This window comes from Ochotona princeps, chromosome 10 (assembly GCF_030435755.1).
Source record: "Ochotona princeps isolate mOchPri1 chromosome 10, mOchPri1.hap1, whole genome shotgun sequence".
NCBI lineage: Eukaryota > Metazoa > Chordata > Mammalia > Lagomorpha > Ochotonidae > Ochotona > Ochotona princeps.
Window position 1 is genome coordinate 45,637,531 of NC_080841.1, and position 21,401 is coordinate 45,658,931.

The following is a 21,401-nucleotide window of genomic DNA, read 5'->3' on the forward strand; positions in this document are numbered from 1 at the left end:
CTGGGTTAAAATTTGACTTAGTCACTATCATTCTACAGCCCTTTTATTAAAGTATGGTAAGAAATCATCCTCATCCTGATTCTAAATTTCCATACAAACAATTTTTTTGTTTTAAGGCTTATCACTCATAAAAGAAGCATCCATAACTCTAAATCTAGTTTATATTGATCTGGATACATACTGTAGAGCTGGGAAACAGACACTGTTGCAGAAGACAAAATGGGTGAGATGGGTAGAATTAATCCTCACCATGTTCAAGTCTTCAAGCCTCCTTATTCTACACATCATCTCCTTTGAAAAGGAAATGAGATGCTTAGGATCTGAACTGAAGACTAGCTTGGAAGGTATTAAAATAAAAACAGTTCTGGATTCTGGATTTTAGGTTATTGAGACGAAAAAACAGGAAGTATTATAGGAAAAGAAGATAGGGTTGAGACTGTGGTCAAGTTCAGAACAGAAACTCCTTGTGTAGGATAAATTTAAAAAGTTTATGGTACTCATCTGAGTTTAAAGTATGTACCTCCCATGTCTAGTTCAATGTATGTCTTCTAAATTGAAAAGAGTCTTAGAGTTAGAAGTTACTATGTGTTCCAGATTGTAGGTCTGTCTCTTTCTCTTACTGTCTCTTGATCATTCATGTTACTCTCCATTCTTCTTTCTCTCCCCACTCTGGTTTCCAGAGTAACAATTGGTATCTGACTCCAAAATCATTTACAAGTTAAATTTCCAAATTAATTCATTTCTCTGGAAATAATGAAAAAATAGACTGCAGAACAGTTAATAACTGATTATGTGAGTGTGATGGAATTTTTTCCTATGAAGTGTTCTGCTAAATTACGTGTTTGACTGCATTCAAATTTTGATACTGTTAAACTTGTTAACATGCTGCATATCCTTCTTGCTAGTCACAAACACTTGTTCATATTCTGCTATGCCTGGTATAATACTACTATACTTGGACCATACTGTGAAAGAACTTGATATTTGTTAGTGTGGTTGTTCTTCACTATTCCCTTGTGTTTGTGGTGGGATGGTATCACCTAATGGTCATAAATTTCAGTTGATTTTCATCTTAGTATGGATGGCACTTAGTTGAAGTAAGCCTCAGGAAAGTAGCAATTTCTCCTTTATGATAGTTTTAGTACTCCCTGGCCAAACTATACTGGAAATGAATTTACTAGGTCATATGTTATTATCATAATTCAAACAAAATAATTATTCTCACTTTTTTCTTTGTGAAATTCCTTTAATACTTGTTTTATGGCAGTTTAGCATGGGATGTAGTATATTAATTTTATAATGTACTTTAGATGTGTTGTCCACTGTGCTATTCAATTGTTGCTGTGTTACTAGCATTGATTGTATTAAATCTTTACATCTGAATATAGCAGTATATCTTAAATGTTCTTGTATTTTTAACAAAATAATTGCAAAAATGTTTTACAAAATCTGTAATTTTTTAAAATTTTACTTCTTTTTATTATAATCATTTTATGAGACAGTTCCATAGGCCCTTGGATTTTCCTTATCCCCTTCCAATTCCCTCCCCCTTCACTGAGTTCCCCTATATCATTATTATAGTATAGTTTTTCATACATAGTCATATGTCCATTATTGTGGGCATGGACAATGGCAGAGAGTCCAGCATTCTATTGTCAAGATATAGTAAACAGTTTCATTGGGAGCCCATCTTTGTCTGGAAGTAGAGATGCATACTGCATTGTATCCTCACATCTGGATATGATAGTCTCCATTACACAATTACTATACATCCTCTGAAATGAAAAGCCACAAAACAGAATCAACAACAGGAAGAAAAAAAGAAATTAACAACACCATGAAGTTAAAAAACATGCCACTGAATGACTAATGTGTCGCTGAAGAAATGAAAAGGAAAGGCAACCCCCTTTTGTGTTTGTTATGTCATGATCCTCCTTAATGCTGTTGTGAAAATATTCAGTTTGTTAATTTCTCACTTACATGATACATGGTAGTGATATATTAGCAATATACTTTGTTTTCTTGAAAATAATGTAGTGTCTGGTGGTTGTTAATTTTCATTTAAGTTTTCCCTCATAGAATTGGATTTTATTTTTGTTACTTCTTCTGTATTAGATAAAATGTATCATTTTATATATGAGTTTCTTCATTAATTTTTAATTTATCTTTTTGAAGATTTATTTGTTTTTATTTGAAAGGCAGATTTTACAGAGAAAATGATAGAACATCTTCTAACCATTGTTTGACTCCTCAAGTGAAAGCAACAGCCATAGCTAAGCTGATCTGAATCTGGGAGCAGGGATTCTCTTCTGGCTCTCCCACAGGGGTGCAGGATGCAGGCTTTCCCAGGCAGTCAGCAGGGAGGTGGAACAGGACGTGGCACGGCCAGAACAGGAAGAGGGTGCCAGTGTCAGAGAGGATTACCTTACTGCACCACCACGCTGGCCCCAATGTTTTCAACTGGAATAACTTCCACAATTTTGAAATTTGTAGCTCAACTGTCCACATATTTTTTGAAAACCCCAATATTTTTCACCTGAATAGGCATACTAGAAACTTAGTATGCCTGTTTAGAGTCATTTGACAAAATGTTTTACTCAATAAACTAAGAACATGATAATAAAGACTGATGAAATTTTTACATATGTAGATCAGTTTTGCATATTCAAAAGTAACGTAAAGAATATAATCTGTGATTTGGGAACTGTAATATAAATTCCAAATTTAAAACTTTTTTCTGCTCTCTGTAAAGAAAATGAAGCATATGTAACTCCTGAAGTAATTTTACAAGACTGATTTGTGTGTTTTTAACATCTACTGCTGTACTATACATTCAGAATTCAGCTGAATAGAGAAGATAACTCCGTTAGTGTATTTTCTAGGTCATTGCAGGTGTTTTTTTTGCTGGAATTTGCAAGTACCTGTATTTTTATGCTTTAATTGCCTGTTAGAGGGCATTTACACAGCCCTTATTTGAACAGATTTCTCTGATTTTTTTGAACCTTTAAACACTGGAGAGCAAAGAATTTTATATAAGTCTTATATGTTTTATGTATTATTAAAGAATATTAGAGGCAATGGAGTTTGCTTCAATTCTTCAATTAACGAGTACTTTGTGTCCTATGAGATTTTGTTCACATCATTACACTGTATTCTTGTTTTGACATTCCCTTAGGTGGTGGAAACCATCCCCTGCTGGTGCCCTATGATACACTGACAGCCAAAGAAAAAGCCAAGGATAGGGAAAAAGCACAGGACATCCTCAAGTTCTTGCAGATCAATGGATATGCTGTTTCCAGGTAAAGGTGCACCTAAAGCTACAGATTTTTCTCAGCACAGTGATTCAGTATCCCTATCAGAGTTAAACCTGAAAATGTATTTATTGATCTTTGCTCTCTAGAGCTGCTGCTTGGTATGTTTAAAATACACACTTGTTGAAAACATTAATATTTGTAGCTATTTTCTTCATAACTGACCTGCTTTTGCTTCCATCAGTCACTTATGGAACATGCCTATACAAAAAAATCACAACCTGTTTTGTAAAGATGGCATTTTAATGAAACAGCTATGAGTTATTCATTAGGATTTTTATCAAATGCAAAATATTACTTGTACAGTAAATCTAATTTTTTGTAAGGATATTATATAGCCTGTGTGTATGTATGTATGTATATATTCACACAATACATATATGTATATAAATATATTACAGAATTTTATCTTATAAGAGACTTTGTATGAATCAATTTTCATATTTAATTTTTGGTGTTCTAGAGGCTTCAAAGACCTAGAATTGGACACGCCTTCTATTGAGAAGCGATTTGCCTATAGTTTCCTCCAACAGCTTATCCGCTATGTGGATGAAGCTCACCAGTACATCCTGGAGTTTGGTGAGTACTCAGATTAAACACCATTAGCCTAGTTCTAGTGTTGTTCTTAGTGATCACAGTGTGAATATAAAACAGAACAGACTTGCAGAGCTGTTCCCTAATGTTATAATCTGTGCATCCTGAGCCCAACAACCAACAAACAAGTTCTTAATGAATGGGTAATGTTTGACAACTCCTAAAGTAATCTAATATATGTAATTCTTTTTTTATATAATATGTTCTGGTGCTTTTTCATTTTGAGAAATATATTAGAAGGAGATCAAAATGTTGAGATAGAGTTAAGTCATTCCCATAAAATTAAATTGCATAACTTCTAAAACCTTCAAGATTCCCAAATTTCTAAACACTGTGGAAGTTTCAAAGTAGCTTTGAAAGGATTGACTTACCTGCAGTGTGGGATACTTGGTTATGCTTCTGGAGTTTCGGAGCGTAATGAAAGATTCCCTTCCCATCTATCTGATGAGTGCCTTCAACCAGGCAAAATTCTCCCACTCACGTTTCATTCTTTCCTTCAAGCAAAGTCTCATAAAGAGGATCCTGGAAAGAAAGTAGGCTACAGAGAGAAGCCTGACCACTTAGCGTTTTCTCCAGTTCCTGATTGTCTGCATGTCCCCTTTTCAAATGGCTATGACAGGGAAAAAATCTAAGAACTCTATGGAAGGAATAGGTAAAATGGGAGTTCAGTGCCTTTGTTACGTTGTTCTATCTCATTATTTTCTCAAAATTTTGATTAGCAAGTAATACTTGTACCTTTTTGAGAAGTACAGTACAATATTTCAACTCAGGTGTAAAAGGCATCAATTAAATCAAGCAGTTGGCATTTTCAGTACTTTATCTTTTATTTACATGTGGGGCATACCAACTAGATTCTTGTTCTTTTTACTGCAGAGTTAATGAAATAAAGGACAGTATAGCAGTTTTATATTTTATCCTTTATTGGCTTTGCAGAACGTGTTTTAATATCTATCTTTTAATCTTTGCTGATTGCAGTAGTAAGAATGTATGTGTCTTTGCCTATTTTCTGGTCATACCACATCGTTTTGCCAGTTTGCATCTGAACATGCTTGTTAAACTATATAGAGAAATAAGGATAGTTCCTAATTCCTTGACATGCTGTCAGATTTGGTTTTTACAAAATTTTATGCTGAAGTACTTTATATGAAAAAGTCAATTCTGTGGATCCAGCTGTTTTATATAATGTGCTTGAAAGAAATTTAATCCCAAAGAAAAATGAAATCTGCAGTCTTAAAAAGCTATCATTTTCCCTTAATTGTTTACAAAGACTGTGTTGTTCTGGTATTATAAAAGATTACTCAGCTCCCCTCCCCCGACGTTATTCTGAATTTGTCAATAACTTGAAGATACCTATTCCCAATTATTTTAATTTATATTTCCAAAACACATTGCTAAAGAAAGTCAGATTCATTTGAGTAAAATAAGGAAGCTGTGCTTACAATATATTTTACCAAAATCTTTGACCAGTTCTGAATGTTTTAGTTGTCCAATATGTAACGCCTATCATCGTGGTTATTATAGTTTATTATAACCTACCCTGACTAGATGGAGCCTCTTATATAATTTATGAAAGGCTCTCTCCTGCGCGTAATGTATTAGGTCAGTCTGTTCTTAACCTTGAATCGATTTCTAAAAAAAAGGTTTTTTTTCATTGCTATGGAAATTTTCTTTGATATAGGTTAAATACTATTTTTTTAATGTGATGCTAATTTTCTAACCTAATATTCAAATTGTTTTGTTCGTCCGTGTTGCATTCCCTGGATTTCTGTACTTTTTCAGATGCTTCATTAAAAACAGAAAGCTTTTCTTTTCAGCCGCACCAAGAAATAACCATTTTGTTAGAGCACAGAGTTAAAAATCCAGTCAGTAATGTTTCTTCAGTTTACACTGAGTTTTCACTCTGGTGAATTTCTTTTCTGAAAGACTATAGAATAGCAGGCTTTTTGCTTTTTTGTTGTTGTTGTTGTTTTTTGCACATTTCAATTAGGAGACAGGTTTCAAATTTTGTTTTTACTCATAACTACAGACATGGACTAATATAGCTTTTTAATTTGGGTTTGAGTATTTTTTAACATTGTAAAAATTTGGGTGAATTTAGCCTTTATAATTTTGAGTAGCTATTATATTCAGGTAAATGGGATAATTCATTTCGCAGTGCATTCTAACTTTGCATTTTGAATGACTATCTTGTAATGCTTGCAGTGCAACATGTGCCTAAAAACTCTTCGTATCTACAGATGGTGGCAGCAGAAGCAAAGGAGAACATTTCCCTTATGAACAAGAAATCAAGTTCTTTGCAAAAGTACAGTATACAGTCTGTCTTGTTTTTGCTTCAGTATGCTTCAAGATCTCTTCATTAGTTCATTACCTCTTTTCTGATCTACAAATATGAATTTTACAGCAAGGGAAGAGTCTGTGGCATCAACATAACTGCATGTGGCATGAATTTTCTACCACAACACTAGGTCACATGTCACTTCACATTTTTCAAAGGAATCAGTTCACATTTAAACTTCTGTATCTTTGTCCTTTTCATATGCATGGAAGAAAAATATCTTCCTTAGCATTTGAATATAGTTATGACTTAACATTTTTAGTTAAGCATTTCTTTTATAAAGAAGAAAAAGCCTGAGTTAACTTATAAATGCATGCATTATAAGAACCTATAGAATAGAATCTTCAATTATAAATCTTTAGTCCAACTCATTTCATAGATGAAGAAGCTAATAAAGTTCCAAGGTGATAAATTGTCCATGTGAAAAATATAAACCATTTTTTATTATTCATTTAATTTACTGAGAATTTTCTGGAGTTTTTGACATTACTGGAATATTTGTCACTTCCTTTCAGTCAAAATAGAAGGAGACAGAGTCACAATCTATGTTGAGTTCATGCTACATTATGAAGCTATTGTAAAACCTAATCAATGCACTCAGTCTCCTTTTGCAGTGTTTGGATTTATTGCTCATTATAAATCATTTCCACTAACATAAATTTTTATAGGCTATACAATAGCCTGTTCTTTGAATGACTAATATTTGACTTCTATTGTGATTGTTCCATTTATTGTAGCTGAGATTTCTCTTTTCTTTCCAATAAATGCTACATCTGATTTTGTCACAGTCATCCAAAGATGTGAAGTTTTTCCTGAGGTGCAGTGTTAAGGATTGATCATATATCAGGAAAATCATATTGAGAGAGATGAATTCCATTATCCATTTTGTTCATTCTGTCAACAAATATATGTCTGGTACTTTTCCAACATATTTCCAAGCACTGGACAAATTAGAGCAAATAGGGGAAAGGGCTACTGTGAAAAATAAACCTAGAAAATATTTTTTCTTAATTTTACAGGATTTTAGGGAGAGATGCAATAGTACAAAATGACACATTTAAGGGAAAAAGGCCAGTGATGTTGTGAGACAGAAGTTATGGACTCAATGTAAAGGCTAATCTGATGAAGTGCTGCTGAGCTGAGGTCTGCACAAGTGGAGTTTTAGGGCATACAGTGTTGAAGAACATTCCAAAGTAAATGGCGTATGCAAAGTCAGGTGACATGAGACAGCAGTCAGGAGAAAAATTTGCCCAGAGTCAGGAGGATCACATGCATACAGGAACGAGTATAGAAAGACTGCATAAAAAAGAACATTGTTTAGTAAGACATTGTGACTGACTGTGTCACTGTTTATGTCTCTATTTGATGAGAAAGAAGCAGGGACGATAGTGGTTATGATAGTAAATGAAGTGACACTACATTTGATGCAATACAATAATAGAGACTCAGTATGTGGTAGTCATGCATGATTTTTGAAGCTTTTGGGGCATTGAGAATTATATAATATGAAAATAATATATGAGAAAATACTGGAAATTTTTAGACTAATGCCAAACTCTTGAAAATTTTCTCTGTTCCTTATAATCAAATTTCAACTACACTCTGTGTATTCCTGCAAACAGTAGAGGAAGTAGAGTGATTTTTAAGATCACATACTCAAATGGTGCTGCCTTGCATGGTATTGGGGATGCCTTTTGCATGTTAACTAATCTCTGACTGTTTTGAAACCTCAGCTGTCATCTTCCAAAAAGTACCGCTGTGTAGATCTGTTTTCTTTTCCTTTCTTTCAGGTTGTTCTACCTTTAATTGATCAGTATTTCAAAAACCATCGTTTATACTTCTTATCTGCGGCAAGCAGACCTCTCTGCTCAGGAGGGCATGCATCAAACAAGGAGAAGGAAATGGTGACTAGGTAAACAGCTACCAAAATAAAGCGTGCCGCTTGAGTTAGGCAAATATGAATTTGGAAATAAGAGCTTCAGGATGTTGAATTGGGAACATACTGAGAATGTGCAGCCATCTGCCTTAGTCCTGTTCTATCAGAACTAAACACTAGAATATGATTTTTAGATTCAGATATGTGTTCTCGATGTTGGAGTTTTTCATATATGGCTGCTTAATGTAGTGCTAAATGGAAGAAATAAAATGAATCCTCAGAATCCACAATTAGAAGCAAGAGGTGCAGTACTATATCAGTATTTTGAGAAGTTCGTTTGTTTGCTTGTTTGTTTTAAACATTAGCTTCCTGAAACATTTCTGCAGACCTACTATTTTATCAGCCTTTATTTTCAATAGGGCAAAAATCTCACTTATACAATTTATTTTAAATGTGTTTTAAAATCAGGGCCAATCTTGAAAGAAAATTAAGTAAAATACAGATTTTTTTTCTGAAAAGTTTTCCTCATGTCCATTAAACCAGCACTTTAGAATTCCTTCTCGTTTATGTTTAAACTCTAGTATTTGTGATAGACTTATTTGTGATTTTGGGGGTGGATCAAGTCTGTTTAATCAAAATTCCACTGAAATTTAGTGCACATGAGAATTAATTTGCAAGCAAGTCTACTTTAAAAAATTAGATTGTTCAAAAATCCGCAGTAAGCTTTTAGTTTGCATCTGAACAGAAGTCAAAGAGAGTAAATTTTCTTTAAAGCAGAATACTTGAGAAAACACAAGCTTCCCTTGGACTTGGCCTCCATATTATGTTGAATGGCAGTGTAATATTAAACCATAGAACAGAGTGATTTTAGGCAGAATACAGACTACTTTGTATTATGTTGTACTGGGGAATGCACCTAGAATGAACTTCCTATCTCATATCTCTAATTTATTGTCTGTTTAACTAACTAGTCAGTGGTCACTAATGTGACATAGAAATACAGCAGCAGTTAAAAATATCCTTGAAGCTCCTAAATTATAATCTTCCCACATGGTTGTTAAAATTGAATATAGTGAAAATAGTAGAGAGATTCCATCCTACTGACACACTGTTTCCATGAATTGTCAGCAGACAGTGCTACTTTCCAAGGTGTGAATTTCACCCTTCACACCCTGCCGTCTTCCTGTGGAAGGAGAGCTGCAGATTCTTCCTTGTTTCATAACACCACTAATCCGCTTCTTTGGGCCACTGTCCCTGCCAGCAGGCAAAAATGTAGCTAGAAAACCCTGCTTGCCAGTCAACCTGTTCACATCTTGAAACTGAAGACTCTGTCAGATCTCATACTCACATCCAAATAGCCTATTGTAACCAAAACAATTTTCAGGGGATATTGTCAGTTCAGATACCACTCAATTTAATAGATTAAGAGAAAATTCAAGAATAAGAAATGGGGAAAAATACAACTAAATTGATGTAAAATCTGCTTTTATCTCCCTCTCCTGTCCTATGTTTTATTGTCTCAACTCAGTTTGAGTCTGACTCTCAGAGGTGTTCACTGACGATAGAGTTTTAGTGTGTTAATCATATCTCACTCAAGCTGGAGTTTTAGCTCATTGTCCTTTACCAACACTGTTTCCTTGTAGAGTAAATCAGAAAACATCCTGGTCCAGTGCTAGCCTGAACTGGTATACCTTGGGGACCTTACATTATCCTAGCATACCTTTCTCTCATTGGCACAGAATATTTTTAATAATTTCATTTTTTACTTTTGCTTCACCTAAAGGAAAGAAGGTTGGTACCATCTGGTCAGTAGCTAGTCATGTGCTGTGGACCACTGACATTAGCATTTGCAAAAGAATATGTGCCATTTACATTTACAACACATAGAACTGAGGTACGAAATAGAAGTTACTTGTTCTGTTTCGACATATCAATGCCAAGCATAGGGCTTCAACCTCAAAAAGTTAATAGATGAGAAAATAAGTTAAATAGAAGGTAAATCATGGAATATGTATTCTTAGGAAAATCATTCCAATAAAAAATGAAAATACATATTTATATAACTCTTTTAAAAAGTACCTAGTTTTTTGGTTTCTTGTTAATAAAGAGAACTTGATATTGAAAGAAAGTACACTTAATATTAATGGCTGTTCTTTTGGTAGTATATTGTGTACTATTTTTATTACTGTTACATATTTTTCAAGTTTTTAAAGTAATGCTAATGTGTTTTAAAGCAACAAATAGCATCAATAAGAAAAAACAACTATTTCATTTAAAAGAATTGAATCACTGCAATATGTAAATGTCTAATAGTGATTTTTTGTGTTAAGTAAACTAAAGTGAAAACAGTAGATAAAATGGTAAGATCAAATAGATAAAATCTAGTAAAATGGGTAAAATTTGGCCCTGATACTATGAGCAAGCAAGATTACTCTTATAAACATGACGAAAACTGCAATGGTAGTTTTAATTTTTATGGAACAATTATAAGCAGCAGTAGTTCGATGGATCTAAATTGGCTTCTTCACAATTAGACAAGAGATCCTGTTATTGAGCATCTACTGTGTCTTTCATCATCAATGTTGTCGATAAAGATGATTTGGTTTCAGCATTCCAGAGATGTCTCTGGGAGGTAGTTCAATCTAGGACTGTGACTCAGTCTCTTAACAGCAGAAAATCAAGTGGTACTTTGGGATTCAACGTGAAGCAAGGCTACATCAGTTGAGTGTGGAGGAGCTAAAGAATTATGCAGGTCATGTCACTCAAAGTTGATCTTTCAGAATTTGTAGTTTAGAAATTGAGATTATTTTCTAGCTGTAAATAACAAAAATAGTGTAGAATCTGATATTTTGGGAGAATGCAGGTTATACCAATTATGAAGGTTATTAAATTTCAGAAAAAGAAATATTGCTTCTTTTAAGAAGTTCCTAAAAGAATTTATTGTATTTTACCTAATTCATTGCCACAAAGAAGTCACTGAAGCTTTTTTTTTTTTTAAGAACGAAAAGACCAATGTATTCCTAAAAAGAACAATCTGAAAGAGGGTTGATACAAACAGAAGAGCAGGGGCTTTAAAACAATGCAGGCCATGACAAGGGCAGTGCTGCTTCTGTACCATGGTGGTGCCCCCTGATTCCTCCACAAATGTTTTCTAAATGGCTGTCACCAGCACTGTGCTATATGATGTTTGAGGATAAATGTACATATAGAGCAACACACTTCCTAACTTGAAGATAAGCTTCAAAGTTAAGCTAAGTAAACACATAAAAAGAGAGCTAACTGTACAAACAATTTTTAGGAGTATAATAGAGATAAAACAGTCCTCAGAACATTGTGTGATGGAGAGGACCTGGTTGTGACAAGCATAGGAGAGAGACTGTGGACATGACTTGATAGTAATATGGCAGGTAGAAACATGAAAGTCTGTGAGTGATAAACCTGGGAGTTGGTGGAATATCGTTAGTGTCGCTAACAAAGACAGCAGATCTTAGAAAAAGAACTCATTTTCAAAAATAGATGTTATGTTTGATTAGGTACTTGCTGAAGGAAAAAATGCAATTCATTCAGCTGGAGATAAGCAGAAAAGTTGTACATATGCATTTGGTGCAAATGGAGAGACACTTGAAAGAAGCAAGCTTTCAGTGCGCATGTCTTACTCAGTTACAGAAGCAAATGAAAATGAAGGAATGGGGAGAAGAAAAAAAGACTGAAGACAAACATTTGGAGAGTTATACGTGGAGGGTTCTCAGAAGTGGGTCTCTGAAAAACGTGGAGAATGACCAATTAAACAGAGGATGTAAAAAATATTGCCAGAAAAAAAATCCAAAAAGGATACAGAGTTCAGATTTAATTATTTCGCCATGCCAAGTACAGTAGAGGCCATTCCAAGAAATAGATGGAAAAATAAAGGATATTAGATTTGCTGATTATGGCCTTTGGGTAAACTTCAAGGGAATATTTCAGTCCAAAGCAATGAGTAAATGCTGAAGTATAGAATATTTTATAGCTAACAGACTATTGATAATTATCAGAAGCAGAGAAACAAGCTAATCATCTTATGGAAAGTGCTGTTAAGGAACGTATCACCTGAAGTTCATGTCCCATACAGAAAGTACATTCTAGAAGTGGATGATATAATAGGGAAAAGATAAACAATTTTTCCTTTTTTTAAAAAAAAACCACATATAGCACATGTGGAAGGAAGGAGAATAAATTGTAAATAAAATGTTTCTCTCCAATGTATTCTCATCCTTTATATTCAATCTCATGAAACAGGATACATACAATTTTGTTTATTTGTTTATTTAATTCCTATTTACCGTTATAGGAAAACATGCTAGGTTTGAATGAACTAGATTAAACTATAAACCCTAACAATGTAAACTCAGTCTCATCAAGAATACCTCAGAATGTTTCACTCAGAATAATCACAAATGATAAGTGAAAATATCATTTAGGTATATTGGAGTAGGGATATTTAAGGTGTAGACAGTTCTAAAAGTAATCACTATTGGAAGAGACAGGCACGTGTTGAGTTTGCATGCACAGCACTCATCCTAGACCCTCAGCATAGGAGAGCACCTAGAGAGAACTGCTCTCGTTTTATTGCTGTGATCTTTAAATTACAGCACAAAAAGAAATTGTGCAAACCAGCATTTAATGTGGAATCTTACACCTAATGGTCATCCACCTGTTGTTTTAAAAACTTCCTCTGATAAGTGATTTCCCAAATCACTAATTCACTGCTTGTAAATGAACATCTTGAATAAACTTCAGAATGCCCTGTGAAATGCATTTTAATCTAAGTTTATCAGTAAGTTTATCTGCGTTGTATCTAAATTGAAACATCATGGCCAAAAGTTAGTGTACGACAGTTGAACCTTACAAATGCAGTCCTCTGTCCCGTTTTCTTTTCATCCTGCCTTGGATTGGCCAGCTTCATTTTCCATGGCTAGTCTCTACTCCTAATCCTGCTTTGAGTTGGCCAGCTGATACTGCTGAGGATGGATGAGCATTGCAGTGAGGACAAAGCTGCTCTAATTAGTATGGAAATCAAGCTGAGATTGTATAGAATTATGCAAATGAATCCTCAAGGTTAGAGTTCCAGGGTGTGCTGGATGTGCATTGCTGATTGATATTCCCAGATAGTTTGGAAGACTGTGAGTAGATGTGAAAATTACATCAGTTGTTGTCTAGATTACATGAGGTCACAGATGCTTGCAGGAGAGGACTCCTTTCAGCTTCTCCTGGGAGTACTTAAGAAGTACTGGGTGTCAGGAAATGCTAGTTCGAATACACACAGTCAGGGCTGAATCCTGAGGGACAGAGGGTGGAGTAACAAGAGAGGAAAGGATATTCTCAAAAAGCAGGACCTGAAAGGGACCCACTGGACCGAGGCTTGCTCAGGATGAGGCAGTGGCAGGAAGCTCTGAGGTTCAGAAGTCAGTCTGAGAGTCGCTGGGTACCAGGGCTGACATGCTGAATACTGAAGGGAAGCACTGGTGTTGGACTCTCCTGTTGCCAAAGGCCATGGGAGGTCTAAAGACTCACGAATGTGCTCACTTCACTCATTAGCATTAAGAGCTATTAAGTAATCACATCTGGGATGTTTTTTCTGGGAGTGGTTATCAGTTCACACTCTATTTCTGTGTCACTGTGTTTGAAAGTTGGGAAAAGTGTAAGTTTCAAATAAAACATGAAAAACTTGAAGTAATATTTTAAACCTGAAGCACCACACCTATGTTGTTTAAAAATGTCCATAATATAGAATTTTGGTGGTACATTTTGGTAGATAATATTAAACTTACTCCTTGTATGTTTGTGTTTTTAGGTAGTTATAGCTTTATGGGATTCATATAGATTGCTTTTGTATTAATTAGCTTTGCTTTCAATTTTTTTATTTCTTATAATATGTGCTTTTTTAACCATGTTTGTTAAAAATATGCACTCAGACTCTTTCTTTAATACCTTTTCTCCACATTCTGCTCAGAAATTGATTCTTTCTGCGTGACATCATGTTGCTTTTTCTGGCTCATATATCAGCTGTTTTTTTTTCTTTTTTTCTTCTTTTTGATTTTTTTTTTTAATTTCCCCTTGTCTTTTCCACCTTCCCCTTCCCCTTCCCTTTTCTCTTTTGTTTTTCTTTTGTCTTCAGCCTATTCTGCAAACTTGGAGTTCTTGTCAGGCATAGGATTTCACTATTTGGTAAGGAGACCCTTGAAAAAATACGAGCATGGCCATCACTTGGTTTTCTTTGCCATTTTTGCACTGTGTTGTGAGCTGCTACGTTGCATGAACGCATGTTTGCATGGCTGCATGCATGGTTTTTGTAGGCCAAGATAAGGTCCTTGAGATTGTTTAAAAGTACCATTTATTGGTTGTGAAATTGAAGACTGTCCAAAGTGTTATTGAAAATCGAAAGGTTGTTTAGCTAAGACTAAATGAGAAAAAATGGCAAGTTCTATTCATATTTTATTTCAGGGATATAACAAAAATAGGCCCTTGGACTTTCGTTTGATTATCTGCAATAGATTAATTCATGAGGTGTTATAAATCAACATTTTAAACTGCGCTCACTGTTTTTAGTGCTCTTGACTACTAATTTGCATGTGTACTGCATTCTAAATACTGGAGCCTCATCGTGGACATATTGAAGCCCAGGAGCTTCACTTGGCAAAAATTGATTTTCCACCACTACTCATTCCAGAGTCCATTTCTGTTTGTCATTGGAGTTCACATAATTTAAATTCATGTTCCTGAGCAACTGCTTCCAAACAGCCATGCATGGTGGACACTGTTTTGGCAGATTTCCCCACTCTGGTAACTTTGGAGTCTGTGGCAACTGGCAAAATCTTTTATGCTTTGCTGCATATGATTTTACCAATTGCCACAACAAATTTAAGCCCCTTTCTCTATAGATTTCGAGACAGAATTGGGATAATTTTAGGAATAACATGTCTTCACTGTCTGGAGAGAGAGATTACGAGTTCAGATCTATTGAGAAGGAAAACTAAAAATTGGAAAACTTAGTCATTTCTAAGAAAACCATACTAAATAAAATGAGAAATCAAAATAACATACAACTTCTTTATATGGTTATGGTTGTGTTTGGTTTCCAGTATCAATATGTCCAATATTTGCTACTCTTACATTTCATAGTTAAAATTTTATTTTATATATAAATTGCCTGTGGTTATATATTAATATCTCAGCTATTTAAAGTCATGAAGCAATTACCTTCATAATATTTTCCAGTTGACTTATTTTTATTTAGCTTTTCAGCGGATCAAATGTTGTATGAAAACAGGATTTTCACATACTCTTTAACTTTCTCAGAGTAAAAATCCATTCAGATATTCCCTAGTTGTCTTCAGATTGCCTTGTAGTTATATGTAACTCTAATGCAGAGTTATTTCTCAGTTGGCAGTTTTTCATTTTTAACAATGACTGATATTATTTTTTGTTGTGCTATGTATAGCTTTCTACTTATAGTGTATTCTCATATCTGTGTTAAATGTTTAAGTATTTCAGATAAATACAGTAATCTGTACAAATCTCAAGAACAATTTTGAAAATTTTTAGGTAAAAAATTAGAAATTTTGTGTTCAGGTTAAAACTTAGAGCTTTTCCAGCATACCAGAAGTCTTCTCTTTGCCATTTCCCAGATTTTAATTGTCTCTGAACAAACTCTGTGTAGACTGTGTTACGGTAGATTAATATTGCCTCTCTTGAGGTCATGTTTTTCCTTTGAAATGCCATTTAATGACTTATTAATTGAGGGTAAATATGTGATGTGGCTTTTAGTGGAAAACAACTGGGCTTTAATATTTAACCCCATGTCTCCAAAATTTTAATATTCCACATATATTTTTTAATACTGTACTTTTTAGATGTGATTGAATTTATTTTAACAGCAGTCTTTTGGAGACCTCTGTGAATTTTTAAGTGTATTTTTGTACATCCTTTATATTACTAATGTGTCTTTCGTTATTATTACTTAAAATTTTCTTTGGTATTTGTTAGACTGTTAGAGGCTGGATCGAGAGTATTGTACTGTAGACTGTAAATTGGATGACTTAATGGCTCGACATGCATCTATTCTTTGTCTGTTGTGAGTGAAACCTTCTCTTGGGATGTAAGGATTCAGTAGTGACCATCTCTTTCTCTGTTCATGACTACACTGAGGCTTGTCTGTAACTATTCTTTGTGACTCTTTCTGCCTCTCTATACTGTGTTCACAGTGTTCATCTCCTTCCTAAGCATCATTGTCGCCTATCATACAATTGCAGAAATATTGGCAAAGATAAGCATTATTCTGTATTTAAAATGAAGCAGTAGCTAGAATGAAAACATTCAAAATTAGCATTCCTAATTTAAGCCAGGACATAAATGTTAATGCTATGTTTCGTATAATTTTATGAACCAAAACAAGTGAAGTAACATAGTGGACCGTAAGAATTATCAATTCTTCCTGTATAGTAAATTTGTAAATTGTTCGATACTTTTGACATCTCTTCTATAAACCATTCAAGTATTTAAATGGCTGTTGTGTGATATCAGAACATTTGATAAAATGAATATATGTGTGTATTTTCCCAAATAAGATTCAGATTGTACTTGTGTATTTTTAAAGGCACACAAAATGAGAGGAGAGTCATTTCAGAAACTCTGAGTAGGCTGGTGGTTGTGGCACAGCAAGTAAAGCCACCGCCTGCAATACCAGAGTCCCAGATGAATGTTGGCTCAGGTCATGGCTGCACCATTTCAAATCCAGCTCTCTGCTAATGGCCAGGGAAAGCTGAGGAGGATAACCCAAGTGTCTGGGCCCCTGTAGCCATGTGGGAGACCCAGGAGAGGTTCCTGGCTTCATCCTGGCCTAAATAAACTCAGCCATTGAGGCCATTGAGCAATAAACCTGCTCCCTTTGTCTTCCTCCTTACCCCAGACACACACACATATATATGGAAACAATGGTGTTACCCACTTTCCTGTAACCCTTTACCCTTTGTGCCCTAATCAACTATGTAAAGATTATCAAAATAAAAGAAAAAAATTAAAAGCCTATGAATAGAAAATCTCTCTCTCCCATAGCTGTCTTTCAAATAAATAAATAACTAAATCATAAAGAGAAACTGTGAAGATACTGAACATCTGAGCATTTGACATGCCACTGCTTTGAGAGTTTAATGGCCCAATGTCTGCAATTTTTTGATGATAATTTTTATTCATAATTGGAAAATCATTAGGGTATTTTTCTCAGTTAAAAATTATGTAATTCTATGGCAGCATACATGACAAAAACAAGTGATCTACTTTTAACTTACTGTGTGTACTTTAAAAGCATATATTTCTTACAAAGCAACACATTCAGAAATATTGAAATCAGACATACATAACAAAAGGAATTTCAGCAGATAGTATAGAAGCAATGTAGATGCATTTTTTGAAATAAACATACTGTTATGGGAGAGTTTACTTAAGAACAAATGAGTAGAATGTGTAATTGTCCAAACGTGTTCTCAGTTTAATTGATACATGTTACCAGAATTAAGGAACCAATATTTTTTTTCTTTTGTCAGTATCTCAGACTTCAAAATTAGTTGTTACTGTCACGCTTCAATTTCTGTCTCTCAATAAATTTTGAGACAAATTTATCTTTTAGTATAGTTTTATTTCACATTATTAATAAAAACTCTGCCAGGATTAATCACCTATTAAAAGAAGAATAAAATGAGTCGTTACTTCAAGGTCTATGTAGAAAACTAGAGAAGAATAAATACTAGAATAACTGTTATTTCTTTTTGCAAAGGATACAGTCAACATGCTGAGACTTCCTAGATAATATGATATCCAGGGAAGGTGGTTTATGATACACACAATTAGAGACGGCACTGAGAATCATTGAGCAATATAAATTTTGTATTAAAACCACAGAGAATAACTTGGAATTAAAGTGCGCAAAGCTTTATTGGCATTATTTATATATGCATTTAATTTTATTTTATTGTTTTTGCTCCTTAAAGAATTGAGAGTTTTTATGAAGTTATTTAATATTCAGTGCTTTCTGGAGTTCCTGGAATAACGTGTAAGATATGACCTTAATTATATATCTCTTTGCTCACATGCACACAACAAGCACCATTCCAAGCACACCATCTTAGACAAGCTAATGATTCCAGAGTTCCTTTTTGACTGCTTAGATAGGAGACTAGCTGTAATTTAGGATGAAGGAGGTATGCAGGATGCTGATAGGAGTTGAAAAGTATTACATTTTCAATTTTTATACTATGCAGAGCAGTTGAACAATTACAAAGTTCAATACATGAAAATCCAATCACCCCTCTGTTTTCATCCTCTTGCTATACTTTATTAGCCTTTGCTGTTCTTCCTGGTAGCACAACTGACTTCTTATTCTGGTGATCTGGATAACTGTTTTTTATATAAATGCTTTGTTGTATGTTGTATTCCAAGGCTAACAGTTCTTTTAGTACTGTTATACATGCTGATAGGATCACTGCTTTTTCTTGTTCTGAAAATCAAAGTGTTAAGTCAGTTTATACTCTGCTGCATTCCTTCAAGTCCCTTTACAACCTTATTTACTTTAAGGTGTTTCCATGTGAAATTCTTCTGTATTTAATAAAGGATATGCCAAATGTAAGTATAAATGTAGTTAATAGTTTACAGCAGTGATGACAGAATTCTCAGATTGCCACAAAAGCTTTTTCCTATGCTGCTTATACCCCACAATCTTTCCACAAATCTTTAATCAAGAGTCTCTTGTATGTCAGACACTATTCTAGGTTCAGGGAACACAAAGAAGAGAACCCTCAGCTCTTGAGTTTATATGAGTGGAGGTTTGATAAAACTCTGTTCCAGTTAGGAAAAAGGGCACAGATAAACTCAGTGTGAAGTACAAACACTGGGGATCCACAGCTCAGCAAGGAAAGAAGCAGAAAAAGAATCGTATGTGGGCTCGGAAGAGAATGAGGGACTCTGCTCTCAGTGTTGCATAGTGTCCTAAGGTTCTGAAAGATCCCTGCCTTCCAAGTCTGGTTTCTCTCATTTTCTGTTCTGCTTTCTCAGTTTATATTACATCAAACACTGGGGAGCATGGAACCTTTTCCATACACAGTCATCTCTGTAATTCCATTCAGAGCCATGATTTAAAAAATGATCCGTATTGTAGGAGGCACACTTGTGAAACTCTAGCTCAGATCTTTTCCCTGTGCTGCAGGTTTTGATATCCATGACCTATTTTGCATCTAACTAAATCACTGATGAAGCCCTCACACTTAAGGTATCTGAAGTATGGAATGCAGGCTTTGCCCCCACATTCCCCTAGTGTTTATTTTTTATCCTGGTGTTCTCCCCAGACCATTAAATGATAACACCATTCACCCAGTTACTCAGGCAAAATACACGTTTGATCCCTAAGTTAATCTTAAAATATGCATTGATGTTTTCATGGGTAATAGCCTAATGAGAATCCCCCATCATCAAACAGATCTGGTTTTGTAATAAGCTTACTGGCTTCTACTCTTGCCTTTCAATGTTTTTTGTTGGGAATTGATACATTTCCAGTATGAGTAGCATTGTACCCAAACTGCTCAAAACTAAAGAACACCATCCTGTTGCTCTTTAAAATATCTGTAATGTTTGAACTGAAATCTCTGGATCCTGGTCTCTCTGTACCTTTGTAACTAAAATGTTTTTTCCCCCTTTCATGTCCCAACTTGGCTGATTTCACCCCTTACCTGGACCTTAGGTTTTTTTTCTGCCTCAGACCTTTCTTCAGTCGGTTCCATATGTCTCCCAGATACTTGTATTTCCTTTATACCATTTCCTTTTTAAAATTTTTTAAAAATTTCCTTTATAACATTAGAATCTGTGCTCAGATACCACCGGAGGGCTGACTCATGGACCCTAACTGTATTTTTTCAGTTTCAATGTTTATAACCTGTTCTCAGTTGACCCTGGTATTATATTACATGCTAATCTTTTCCTCCTTATTGGTTCACTTTCTGTATCCACTATTAGTATATACTATGAGATCTCTGAAAATTTGAGCATCTAGCATTTAATATGTATTCTTTATTGAATGAATATTTGAGTGAATAATACTTGGAGTATGCAGTAGGTACCCTGGCACTAGCATCTGCCAGCAGTCGGGCAATAAGTTATGGCTTTCTGCCCACTTTGTTTTCATGACTGCTAGATATTCTAACATATGAAGTACGAGATGAATGAAACATTTGTTTTCAAGACACTCATAGTCTCAGTAATAATACCTTAGTTTCAAATTTTGAATCAGGTTGATAAACTGTGCATGTTCTAAGGCAAATATTAATTTCCATGTATTTTTAAGTAGTTAAAGGTATTTCTTGTGTGAAGAATGTCACATATTCCTATGTTATAAAGATCAGTAGTCAAATAGCGGATGCCAGCCTTAGTTTCCAATGTTTTTTGTGTATGTGAGTCTGTGTGTGTGTGTGTGTGTGTGTTTGGTTAAAATATAGAGTGAGTCACTGATAACATTACTCTACATTTCAAATATAAAATTGCTACTTCAGATTCATCATTTTTTTGTGCTTTTCTGTATCACTATCACAAAGCAGAAAAATATATCAATCATATTTCCGTACTTTCTGATAAAACATGCCAATCAAAATGAATGAATTTCTTATTACTTTCAATAATAGTTACTTGTGTTTCAAATCTCATATGGGACTATTATTTGACTTCACCAGCCTCTGATATTTACTTAAATGATGATTTGGTACTTCTTTTTTCCCCAAACACCTATAGCAATTTTAATGCAAGTGAAATTCAGACAGTTTAATTCATCTCAGTGCAGTTGAATACAATAAGAATAGATCTTTGATGTAACTAAAAATGAAATAAATGTATTAGGCTTTTAGTGCACTGCTTCTATTAGATTTATAGACTACCCATTTTATGGAGAATATGCACTGATTTAGGAAGTATTTGTAGGGTTTGTTTTTAAATCGTCATGAGCTAGTATGCAAAGGGAGTATATTGAGAGAATTCAGTTAAACCTGTTTGAGTCTGATGCCATGCTTTTGAATGCTTCTTGAGCATGTCAGCTATTTGATGAGACATGCATTATTGCTTTTCTACTTACATTTGCATAACCACTTTTAAGCAAAATAAATTGCATGATATTAAACTTGATTATTAAATCTCTTTAAATGAGTTCCTGCTGAATTGCCATTGGCTAATTTTTAGAACACATGTATTAATTTTTAAAAAGACATTGAAAAATTTA

The 21,401-nt window shown here is 34.4% G+C and overlaps 1 protein-coding gene across 1 annotated transcript in view; it reads left to right on the top strand.

Annotated features, from left to right (window-relative positions):
* RYR2 (ryanodine receptor 2) overlaps positions 1–21,401 on the top strand; it is a 663,784-nt gene that overhangs the window by 524,244 nt on the left and 118,139 nt on the right. Inside the window, exons 59-63 of the mRNA XM_058669392.1 lie at positions 3,176–3,299; positions 3,775–3,890; positions 6,143–6,207; positions 8,031–8,152; positions 14,271–14,320. Coding sequence (XP_058525375.1) covers positions 3,176–3,299; positions 3,775–3,890; positions 6,143–6,207; positions 8,031–8,152; positions 14,271–14,320 — 477 coding nt within the window. The remainder of the gene's footprint in view (positions 1–3,175; positions 3,300–3,774; positions 3,891–6,142; positions 6,208–8,030; positions 8,153–14,270; positions 14,321–21,401) is intronic.